This window comes from Triticum dicoccoides, chromosome 2A (assembly GCF_002162155.2).
Source record: "Triticum dicoccoides isolate Atlit2015 ecotype Zavitan chromosome 2A, WEW_v2.0, whole genome shotgun sequence".
Taxonomy (NCBI): domain Eukaryota; kingdom Viridiplantae; phylum Streptophyta; class Magnoliopsida; order Poales; family Poaceae; genus Triticum; species Triticum dicoccoides.
In genome coordinates, this window is record NC_041382.1 from 670243217 (window position 1) to 670255697 (window position 12481).

Consider the following 12481-nt stretch of genomic DNA (forward strand, 5'->3'; position numbering starts at 1 on the left):
TTTGATCTTGTTGACTACTCTGACTCGGACTATGTCGGTGACATGGTTGATAGAAAGTCCACTTTGGGTACCTATCAATTTCTTGGTAGATCTCTTGTGTCTTGGTACTCCAAGAAACAAAACTCGGTATCCTTATTCACCGCCAAAGCGGAATACATTGCCGCTGGTTCATGTTGTGCTCAATTACTTTGGATGACCCAAACTCTTACAGATTATGGGATACATGTGAAACATGTCCATTGCTTTGTGATAATGAAAGTGCTATTAAGATTGCTCACAATCCCATGCAACATTCTTGAACTAGCATATTGAAGTTCGTCATCATTTCATTCGAGATCATGTTGCTAAAGGAGACATTGACCTTAAGCATGTTCGTATCGATAAGCAATTGGCGGATATATTCACAAAACTGCTTGATGAGAAAGTATTTTTCCGCTTAAGAGGTGAATTGAACATTATTGATGCCTCAAACTTGGAGTAGGAACTCCATTTGGATGCATGCAAGGCATGAGCCTTTGACTAATCCTTGATATTTCTGATGATGATCATATGTCTTGGATCTACACTTTTACCCTTGTATGCTATCTAACCCTTGTAGGTACTTGGATGAGCTCGAATTCATGAGATTGCAACTCACTCACATCTTGAGCAATCTCTACATCACCAAGTCTCTACAATATGGTGGTTGAAGACAAGGAAGCATGAAACCTTTCAACATATCCTTTGACAAATTCTATATATCAAATTTCATTTGGTATCAAATTTCATGATTATCACTTTGGATACACAAGTGATCTTCCTTGCAAGACTAACCCATGTAGGTAGATGAACTCAAACTACAAGTGGTGCTCCCAACTCATTGATGAGCTACATCAACCTTGAGCGTCCCACACAACTTCAACTACATGATCAAGATCAACACCACCACCCAAGGTATGTTATTCCATCTTAGAGAAGCTTTACCCCAAGTCATGGGTCAAAGCAGCTCAACAAGATGTGAATACATCAAAATGCTTAAACGAAAAATGGAAACCCCATTTTGAGCTTAAACGATGAGTATGACCTATGATCAAGTGATCTCACTTGACCTCTCAGTCAATATACTCTAACATAGGTGACTTTGTCGCCGACCAATTCTAGATGAAGTTCTCCAGTGTTTTCTATGTCCTTGCATTTGTCTTTTGCATGTTTGTTTCCCTCTTCATCTAGATTTATTCTCCTTTCTCTATTTTGTTCTACATTCCCAGCATCCAATTCATTGCAAATCTTTCAGTAAATTCCCTGCAAATCTTTGTGAGATCTTATTTGCCTAGTGAGCTGAGATGACAATTGTGTTCTCTTTGTGCTGAATTCGGCCTCACTTGTTTGTTTGTTTCAGCTGAACTGAAAACAACTAGGTGCCACCGAAGAAAAGGACTCGGTGTTGCCGATTTCAATGCTGAGAAAACACATTGTCATTTGCATCCTGCATATTTGTTCCAGCTCCACTCAATGATTATTGTCCTCTAACGGCATCTTATATTACATGTTGCTTTGTAATGTGACTCAAGGACCAAACCTACTTGACTCTTGCTCCAGAAGATCTCTTCTTGGAAATTGATGTCAAAGGGGGAGAGAGCACATCGAAGCTTATCACATATGAGAGAATGCACTCCTTAAGCTTCTCCAGATGCTTTTACCCATAGAGGAGAGAAGTCACATGTCCTCAAGAGGGGAAAGACATGTTAGCATGTGTTAAGTTTGTTATGTTTGTTTTGCTCTGATTTTCTTTTCCCTATCTTCTCCCATTATCCAATATCATATTTAGGGGGAGAAAGACATCTAAAGGAAGGAAATCTTCGAATTCATTGCATATCTTTACTCTTTGGGGACATGTCTATATCAAATAGAGTACTGAGTACTCACTCTCTACATGTCGTCCCAATCTTGGTACTCTTGTGGTTTCTTAAATTCCTTTGTCCAGTAGGTGTTCGTGTGTTATCTAACCTTGTTTACTCAGGTTCATCTCTTCCAAAGCTACCTCAAGACCACAAGGTAAGTATATGCATCACATCCATGTGCATGATGATTTTATTGCTACTGTACATATTGTTTGCAAGAAGAAATCATGAACATATGGAGGTACATTTCCTATAGCTACATCATTGGCTCTGATGCACATAGCCAAGATACATGTAACTCATTGCTTGCTCTGTCATGGTCATGCATTGACATGCTCTTATATTCATATTCACATGATTGCATACATGTAGGGGGAGCATATGCATGTTACATGTCTTTCCAAAGCTTTACTTGTCATTCTTCACATCTTTATCTAAAGTTTTGATGTATGTTGTCATCAATTACCCAAAAGGGGGAGATTGAAAGCACAAGTACTCCCTGGGTAATTTTGGTAATTAATGTCAACATATCTCTTGTTGGACCAATACTTTTATCTAGTATATTTCAAAGAGTTCAACAAAGGCGTGGCATGGACAAGAGGATGTGGAACCCCTTCAAGATGCTAAGGACAAATGTTGGCAAAAGCTCAAGACTCTACATTTTCATTTTAGTGATCCAAGATCACATTGAGTCCATAGGAAAGCCAATAAGGGGATGAGGTGTTGCTTAATGGATTGCTTGCTCAAAGTGCTTAGTGATATGATCAAAAGCCTTCAACCACTTTCTCATTTCCACATATGTCCCAAACCTAAAGTCAAACTCGGCCCCACTGATTTGATCTATCCGGCGCCACCGAGTTCACTTGACATAGCCACTACCAGAAACCGTAATCAGTTCGGTCTCACCGATAGGTAGGTCTCACCGAGATGGGCTTGCAAACTCTCTGTTGCCTGTTGCAATTATCTCGGTCCCATCGAGATATGCAATCGGTCCCACTGAGTTTGCTTGACCAACTCTCTGTTTTGCTTATTACCAAAATCGGTCTCACCGAGTTTGTGTAATCGGTCAAACCGAGTTGAGGTTTTACCCTAACCCTAGCACATCGGTCCCACCGAGTTGATCATATCGGTCCCACCGAAAACTCTAACGTTCACATTTTGAACCATATCGGTCTGACCGAGTTTCTCGATTCGGTCCCACCGAGTTTGATGAATTGTGTGTGACGGCTAGATTTTGTGTGGAGGCTATATATACCCCTCCACCCATCCTCCATTCATGGAGAGAGCCATCAGAACATGCCTACACTTCCACTACTCATTTTCTAAGAGAGAACCACCTACTCATGTGTTGAGACCAAGACATTCCAATCCAACCACAAGAATCTTGATCTCTAGCCTTCTTCAAGTTGCTTTCCACTCAAATCATCTTTCCACCATATCCAAATCTGTGTGAGAGAGTTGAGTGTTGAGGAGACTATCATTTGAAGCACAAGAGCAAGGAGTTCATCATCAACATGCCATCTATTACCTTTTGAAGAGTGGTGTCTTCTAGATTGGTTATGTGTCACTTGGGAGCCTCCGTCCAGATTGTGGACTTGAACCAAGGAGTTTGTAAAGGCAAGGAGATCGCCTACTTCGTGAAGATCTACCCAAGTGAGGCAAATCCTTCATGGGCGATGGTCATGGTGGGATAGACAAGATTGCTTCTTCGTGGACCCTTCGCGGGTGGAGCTCTCCGTGGACTCGCGCAACCGTTACCCTTCGTGGTTTGAAGTATCCATCAACATGGATGTACGATAGCACCACCTACCGGAACCACGCCAAAAATCTCCGTGTCTCCAATTGCGTTTGCACACTCCAATCCCATCCCTTACTTTCTTGCAAGCTGCATGCTTTATTTTCCGCTGCTCATATACTCTTGCCATGCTTGCTTGAAATGTATTGTGAATGTTTAAACTTGTGCTAAAACTCCACCTTAACTTGAAGAAATTAAAAACTGCTACTTTTCTTTGTTGAGGGTCTAATCACCCCCCTCTAGACACCTCTTCTCGATCCTTTCAACCGCAGGGGGACAGGGGCTTACCTTTTCAGGCCGGCCTCTCGATCGCACTAGTGGGAAGCCGGCCGCCCACTATACGTGTCCTATTAAAAGTGGAGGAACGAACAAATAAAAAGAAAAAATAGAAGTGAAAGAAAAAACATTGAAAAAAATCACATGTTGTTGTCATGTGCGGTAATATTTACTTATATCTCATTTAGTAATAAGAGAAATCCTACCTTTCATCCGACAAATGAAGCCGCACGCATCGACCGCCTCCATGGCCATCCGATCTATTTTGATCAGACGACTCGCAGCCATCTCCAACCTTTGCAACTTGACCCATGTTGCAATGCAAGGAGCGCAACAAGGTGCTTGTTGCAAAGGTTGGTTGCCATGTCCATCACGCGCTAGCCTCATAGGCGATGGCTGGTCTTCGACCACTGCCAACAAGGCCCCGCCCACGTGCACCTCCTCTTCTCTTGTTCATCACCGTCGGAGTCGCCCTGCATTGCGCCACCATGGAGCTTTGCTGCGCGTGTCTCAACCTAACAACCGAGCCTGACTGAGCGCCTTTGCCTATAGGTCATCGTCATCGAGAGCCTTCATGTTGGAACTCTGCTGTCAAACTCTTCCTTGGTGACCAAGTCGATGGATCCGGTGAGATCCACCACGCTGACAAGGAGTGCCGCCAACCTCACCTCGTCCTCATGTGCACGTGAGTTCCTCCATTGCGGCGCGTCCAGATTGCAAACAAAGGACGTGTCGAAATTGCAACATGCCTCTTGTTGCAATGGGACGGGACACATGTGAGCCAAAGATGTTTTTTTACAACAAGGGTTTTGTTACAGTTACAAACATGTGCCTTCTTGAAATCGGAACACGGCTCTTGTTGTAATGGGACAGGACATGCATGAGCCAAAGATATTTTTATGTTTTGCAACAAGGCTCTTTTTGCGCGAGTCGCATATACCTTTTTGCAACAAGGCTTTTGCTGTAGGATTTCTAAGAAAATCACGCTCGTGTTGAAGAGGAACCCAGTGTGTTTGCGCTATAGAAAATATAGGAACTCATGAGGCATACAATTTCTAAGAAACTAGACTTAACAGGAAATTTCTTTCTAATTGAGGGCAAAGTGATCCTTAAATACACCTCCTACCCAAATAAATACAATAGATCGCATGTCAATATAGAGGGGGACTGCAGCCACACATACATTTGCCCCTAAATGAAGAAAAACAGTTGTCGCGATCATCCACACCTGTATTTCAACACGAGCAAAGAAAACAAAACAAAACAAAACAATCTGTCACTCGAGCAAAGAACTAACATGAGCTGAAGGCCCCTCAGCTCCCGACGTGGCCTCCTCCTCCCCGTCGCCGGGCAATATGAGGATCGGGCTTCGCACGATGTGCTTGCTGGAGACCCACTTGAGCTGCCCTTCGACGGCGCCTTCCGGCACGGCCGCCGCCTTGACGGAGACCGTGTAGTTCAAGACCTCGTCCAGCTCCTTGAACTCCAGCTTCGTCGGCGTCACTTCCACCGTCACCGATTTCGGCACCTCAACCTCCATCTCGTACGTCGAGCTTGCCACACCGACGTTGGTCACCGCGCGGGTGGCGTTCACGGTGGTGTCTGCCTTGTCGATGATGATGGTGATCGACGGGTAGTTGAGGTCCTTCTCGCCGATCTTTGTTATCTTGGTGCAGTCCACCGCCGGCTCCGGGTGGATGATCGAGTTCACCTGCTGGTCCGTGTAGTTGAGCCCGCACAGGTAGGGGACGTAGTCCGACGCCGACAGGTTGTACACCAGCCCCGGGTCCATGGCTTTCTTCGGGTTCACGTGCCCGGCGCCCGTGGCAAAGTACGTCGCCTGCGTGCCGTCCACGTCGGCGAACGGTTTCTTCTTGTTATCGGTGGTTTCGGTGGTCGTCATCAGCGCCGACTTGATGGCGGCGGGCGACCACGTCGGGTGCGCGTTCTTCAGCAGCGCGGCGACCCCGGCGAGGTGCGGGCACGACATGGACGTGCCGGACTTGACGTCGAACTTGGGCATCTCTGCTTTGGGCGGCAACACCAAGTCCGCGATGCCGGGGACGCCCGCGAGTATGTTCACTCCCGGGCCGATGATGTCAGGCTTTAGAATCCCCCGGCTTTGCAGGTTCGGCCCCCGCGCCGAGAAGGGCGCCATCATCGGCGACCGCGGGGTGTCGAACGACGTTCCTTTCAAGATGAAGTTCGCCGTGGCTTCTTTCTCGGACTGCACGTAGGTCTTGAGCTTCTGCCCGACTTTGTAGGGCACTTGCACCGTCGGGACGACGTGGGGCCTCGGGATGATCACCGGGCCAAACACCTCAGGGGTGACGACGATCATGCCGAACCCTCCGGCCTTTTCGACCATTTTGGCCTTGGTGGTGCTAGGGGTGCCGCCAGTCTCGCAAATGACGATCTTCCCGGTGACGTTCTCCGCACTCAACACGGTGTCGCTGGTGCACTTACCGTCGCCCACGTCGCGCGCCAACGGCCGCAGCTCCTTCCCGTAGTCCTTGACTTCGCTGAGCGACTCGCCGTCAAGTTCATCTCCACTGCCAAGCTTCACGGTGGCCGCGAACCGCCTGTCGGTGGTGCTCGCCCCCACGGTGAGAAGCCAGGGTGCCCCGTTGGCGACGGTTGCCGGGTTCGGGCCGATGTTGCCAGCCGCCGTGCTGACGAACACGCCGTTGAGGGCAGCGGTGTATCCGGCGAGCGAGACGGGGTCCTCCGAGAAGTCAGCGTCCGGGTTCCCGCCAAGAGACATAGAGAGCACGTCGACGCCGTCCTCGATGGCATCGTCGACCGCCGCGAGTATGTCATCCCGGTCGCAGCCCTTCTGCTCGAAGCACACCTGGTAGAAGGCGATGTGCGCGCGGGGCGCCATGCCGACCGCCGTGCCCACCGCGAGGCCGGATATGTTGGCGTCGGGCACGAACGCGCCGGCGGCGGTGCTGGACGTGTGCGTCCCGTGCTGGCCCTCGTTGATCGGGAGCACCGGGTCGTCGACGCCCTTCCACTTCCACTTGGCCGACTCGAAGAAGGACCGCGCGCCGATGAGCTTGTTGTTGCACACGGTGTTGTTGAAGTCGCACCGGCCAGTCCACTTCTTGGGCGGCGGCTTCATCCCCTCGCCGTCGAACGACGGGTGGCCGGCGTAGATGCCGTCGTCGAGGACCCCGATGATGATGCCCTCGCCCATGTTGCTGGTGTTCCAGACGCCTTCCCCGGCGCGGTCCTCGCCCATGAGCCCCAGCATCTTGGGCGTGTGCGTGGTCATGAGGTGGTACGTCTTCTCAGGATAGGCCTTATAAAACCAGTCCTTCTTTTTCATCTCCTCCAGCTCCTCCACCGTGAGACGGGCGGAGAAACCATTGACGACGTTGCGGTAGGAGTATAGGAGCCGGGTGACGGAGGAGGGGTCATTCTCCATCGCCTCCTTGGCCATGTCGCACACCTCGGCCAGGAGCGACGCGTGCCAGCTCGACGTGTTCTTGTACAGCTTCGTGTCGTACACGTACGGGCTGCGCACGATGATGAGGAAGTTCTTGTGCAGGCCGGTGTCATTGCCATGGGGGCCATGGCTCGCCGCCGGGGTCGCAGCTACGCACAGGAAGAGGAGGACGGAGGCGACGCGGAGGGCGAGACGCGGCGGCGAGCATCCTCCATGGATTCGATTGTCCATTTGGGTCTAAGGAGAATGATCAGAGGAGGGAGTTGCGCGAGGTAGCGTTACATATGGGGAGTTTGCTCTTGTGATCTCTAAAGATGGAACGTAGCCTTCTGTGGTCAGACGGCGAGATGGCTTAATAAAGATAGCAAAGGCATGCAATAATTGGGGAGGCTTTGCTCTGACCAGAAGTTCAATTAGACTCTGTGTTTTCATTTCAGGGCTTTTCTTGTAGAGGAAATGAAGGAGAGACTAGATGCCTTGAAATGAAGCTGAAAGTAGGCGACTACGAATTTCCCCCATGATTTTGCTAAATGCAGGTCAACTAGATTTTTTTCATGCGTTGATTACTCTGTTTTGATGTCCGTGCAAGACAGAGGAAATCAAAACTAGATCACATGTCTAGCACCATCGTCTTTCTTTTTCTGCCTGTAAAACAGAGAGCTTGATTCAGGTAAAAGCATTCTTTGAACAATCAGTCAAGAGGCCGGTCATTAAAAAGTTGGGAATTTCATCAAGATGGCCCCCGGTCACATTCAACGTATAAGCATGCACAAAGATGTGGTAAAAGGCTTGTTGACCTGTTTACATACTGAATGTCAAAAGGAGAGAAAACACTAGCAAGCTCTCCTATTTCTAACAGGATAGAAGTCACAATTGAACAAGAGGCAAGTGTTATAGTGTCTCCAACTCCGGGCAGTTCATCTCCACTATCACATGCGAGAATCATCGAAGTGTTGCGAAACGAACACCATCGCACAGTGAAAAGGTTTCAGGTATCAATGGGCCAGAAATATCCATGTATGGTTTACACCATGCACCAAGCATGGCCGAAGAAGAGCGTGCAACGCCTCCCGCACCACCCGACCATCAGCAAAGTTTAAGGAGCCGCCGGTGTTGATCTTGATAATGCCCGGATCAGGGGACGCCGGCTGAAGCCCAAGCCCGACAAGACAACAAGGGTCTTCCGAGCGCAAAGTCATTTTGCGTAGTTGCGCTATATGCCGGTTCATCCGAGAGCACTCATTTCTGCTGAGATTCGTGCAGGTGTATGGTCCATCTAGATGCATAGTGCTAGCATATTTTTTGTATCTTTTCTTTTAGTCAAAACGGTGTCAGTTTAATGGGCCCAAGGTACATTTTTTGTCAAAGAAGGTACGCATGCAACTCTCTCGTCTCTCTACCCACAGAACAAATCCATAGACTTTTTTCTCATCATATATAGTAAAATCAACAATATCTTTTAAACTAGGGAAAATTTCATTTATGCCCCTAACTGGAACTCACTACTCAAATTTACCCCTAATTTCAATATGTGATCAAATTTGCCCATCTGCCATTAGTTGCCCTTATAGCAATGCCCTTATACGCTGTTATCGTCCGGTCAAACAACTTTGACCATCTCGAAAAAATAGCAAACAAAATTAAAAAAAATCTAAAATTTTGAGGGATCAAAGATACTCAGGTGGGCAAGGTGCGTGCAAATTTTTGTGCTATTTAGACATATCAGGAGCTCGTGGCAAAGGAAAACAATAAATCTATACATCTTTGAATAGTAAATTAAAAAATAGCAAGAAAATTCAAGAACATATGAAATTTTTTGGAATCCAAGATGCTCGGGTGCGCAAGGTGTGTGCAAAATTTTGTTATCAAATGACTTGCAAGGAGCTCTAGCAAAAAAAGCAAAATAGTGTATTTTCAAAGTTTTTTTCCAAGACAAATTTTGTTTTTTTCTCCACGAGCTCCTACAATGTCCGAACACAACAAGATTTTGCACACACCTTGCGCACATGAGAATCTTGGAATCCCAAAATATTCATATTTTTTTGAATTTTCTTGCTATTTTTTTGAATTTACTGTTCACAGGCGCACATATTTATTGTGTTTCCTTTGCCACGAGCTCCTAGAATGCCCAAACAACATGAAAATTTGCACGCACCTTGCGAACATGAGTACCTTCAATCCCACAAAAAATCATTATTTATTTATTTATTGGTATTTGTAAGGGTATATTTCTCCCTATGTGGTTTTGGTGATTGATGACAGTGCATTTGCGGACTAATCGTGTGCGTTGAGCATTTCAGATATCTCATGTCTAGGCACAAGACGATTCGGTGCCCCTCGGAACCTATCGAAGACGGCGGTTCTCTAAGTTTCTTTTCGGTGGATTTGAGTCATAGGAAAGTTGTACTATTAGAAGGGGGTCCGCTTCGAAAAGGTTAAGGTGGAATCAACACGTACACATATGTTCCTTTGCACCACCTTTCCTTCGCTTCAATGGAGCACCATCTGTTTATTCTTGTCTCTGCAATATAAAGGGTGCCAAGTGCTATAGTCTCTGTGGCGTGCGGTAGAGCAGTAGTACCGCAGGGGTCCGCGATAGTACCGCTCAGGCAAGCGGTAGTACCACACCAAGCGGTAGTACCGCTCCTCGCGAGTGGTAGTACCGCTGCCTCCAGCCCAGACACTGGCGCATGCGGAAGTAGGCGCGGACGTAATTTTTTACTTCCGCCCCCACGTGGTAGTACCGCTCCCTGTGAGCGGTAGTACCGTGTCGGACTTTCTCACAGTCCTAAACTCAGCGGAAGTAGTCATGGATGTAATTTATTAATTTTGTGCATCTTCCTGCACTAGTACAGCCCGGTAGTACCGTAGGGGCGCGCGGTAGTACCGCTCCGACGGTTCTATCGCCCCTTGCCTAGTGCAACAGGACCTCATCTGGCCTCTACCGCACGAGCGGTAGTACTGTCGTGGTTCTAAGTCTGACAGTAATGTAGGGGGGTAGGTATGGAGAGGCAAGATCTTAGCTATAGAGTAGTTGTAAGCACACGAGGTTTACGAGTTCAGGCCCTTCTCAGAGAAAGTAATAGCCCTATGTCTCAGAGCCCGAAGGCGGTCGACTGGATTATGTGTGTATGAATTACAGGGGTGCGAACCCTTTACACTGAGGAGGGGGGTGGCTTATATAGAGTTCGCCGGACCCCTCCAGCCCTCAGTTATGCAGGGTTTCAAATACATTAAGGTCGGGCGTTATTGGTAACGCCCCTAATAAAGTGCTATGATGACCATAAAAGCTACTAATGACCGACCGTTAGCGTGCGGAGTGACTTTAGGTCTCCTGGTCGTCGAGTGGTTGGATCTTGGTCGAGTGATTGCTTCTTGGTCGAGCGTCTTCGAGTCCGTCGAGTGGAACACCTCCAAGTCGATTGAAAGGTGATTTCTTCTAGAGATGTCCTTGGGTAGGGCAGTTAGGACATGTCCATGACCCTACCCTAGGTACATAGCTTCATCATTAGCCCCCGAATGGATCGAGGTTTGAGTGGGGAAGGAGTTGAGAACTTCTCTGACTCATTTTGCATGCCATGAGCATATCTTGTTTCGGATCAATGAACCTGAGTGATGACAGCAACTTCTTTTTCAGTCGCCTTGATCCATTCTTTGTTTTCTGTCGAGTGAGTTTCTTTACTTGAAAAGCTCCGAGCGACGGTGTGGAGGAGATCTTCCGTCTGACAAGTTGTTCTGCTGCCCGCAGATTTCGCGGGATTCGAATTTTGGGAAGCTCACGGGACGGGGGAGGCCGCAGTAATCGGATGGGATAGGGCGGAGCCGCCTCGATCTCTCCGCCACCTTTTTCGCCACGTATCGCGCGCGCGATTCTTACGGGATTTGACAGGATCGTCCGGGCCTACCAGTCAGCCACTCGGAAGCGGCCTCATATAAGGCGTCGGACCGGGGTTTCTTGAACAGTGCGTTCTCATTTTCTCTTCTCCTCTTCAGGCTTCTTCGTCGCGCTCGCTCTCGCCCTAGCGCCGCCGCTCTGTACGCGTCTCGCCGGCGACGATGGGGAAGGAGAAGACGGCGGCTCTGGAGCGGGTGAAGAAGGCGACGGCAAAGGCGAAGGGGAAGGCGACTAGTCGGGGTGGATCTTCCTCACGGGCCGGCCTGCCGAAGGGCTGGATCCAGGGCGACTGGATCCGCTCGGCGATCCGCCAAGAAGACCTCGACGACCTAGCCGACGGAGGACTGATCCCCCATGGATCGGCGCGGCTTCCAGGGAAGGAATCCGAGCCACAACCTCGGGAGGGTGAGCGCGTTCTCCTTGCCACCCACATCGACCGTAGATTTTCCTTGCCTCATCACCCTTTCTTTCGGGGATTTCTGAATTTCTTTGGGGCACAACTCCACCACTTCACTCCCAACACAATCGTTTATCTCGCTGCTTTCGTGTCTTTGTGCGAGAATTTCTTGGGTTGTCGGCCTCACTGGGGTCTTTTCAAGCACATTTTCACCTGTCGTTCTCAGACGGTGAAAAAGGCCAATCCGAGTGACGAGAGAACACAAGTGATTCAGATGTGTGGGGGTCTTGGTGTTCAGATGAGAGGGAAAAGTTCCTTTCCGGCCATGATTCTTCCCGACTCGGTCCGCGGATGGCAGTCGACCTGGTTTTACTGCAAAGACCAACCGACGCCAGGGCAGTCGACTGGCCTCCCTCCTTTTACCATGGACCGAGTGAGGAAACCCTCCTCTTTGAAGGTGCTCCCAGAGGAGAAGGCGGAAGTTAGGGTGCTGGTCGAACGAGTGGTCCAGCTTATCCGTGACGGGCTCACTGGTATGGATCTCTTGGAGGTTTTCCTTCGGCGGCGCATCCAACCTCTTCAAGCTCGAGACCATCCGATGTGGATGTATTCGGGTCTTGACGACACCACTCGGATTCACCCGGAGGAGGTCGATGATGACACACTGGAGGGGTGGCTGTCAAGCATCACCGGAAACAAGGACAACCCCAGGGGAGCCAGGAGAGTTCCTCCATTCGACCAGTCCCACGAACCAGAAAAGGTCCGATTCTGAGCTTTTGATTATAAT

At 48.8% G+C, this 12481-nt stretch overlaps 1 protein-coding gene across 1 annotated transcript; it reads right to left on the reverse strand.

Moving 5' to 3' along the window:
* Positions 1–5024: 5024 nt before the first annotated feature.
* On the reverse strand, positions 5025–7654 carry LOC119359807 (subtilisin-like protease). Its single transcript, XM_037625888.1, has one exon. The coding sequence runs from the start codon at positions 7631–7633 to the stop codon at positions 5228–5230; it is 2406 nt and encodes an 801-aa protein (XP_037481785.1). The 5' UTR covers positions 7634–7654; the 3' UTR covers positions 5025–5227.
* Positions 7655–12481: the final 4827 nt, after the last annotated feature.

Coding starts and splice junctions, on each gene's coding strand:
- LOC119359807 (XM_037625888.1), bottom strand. CDS start 7,633: ATGGACAATCGAATCCATGGAGGATGCTCGCCGCCGCGTCTCGCCCTC.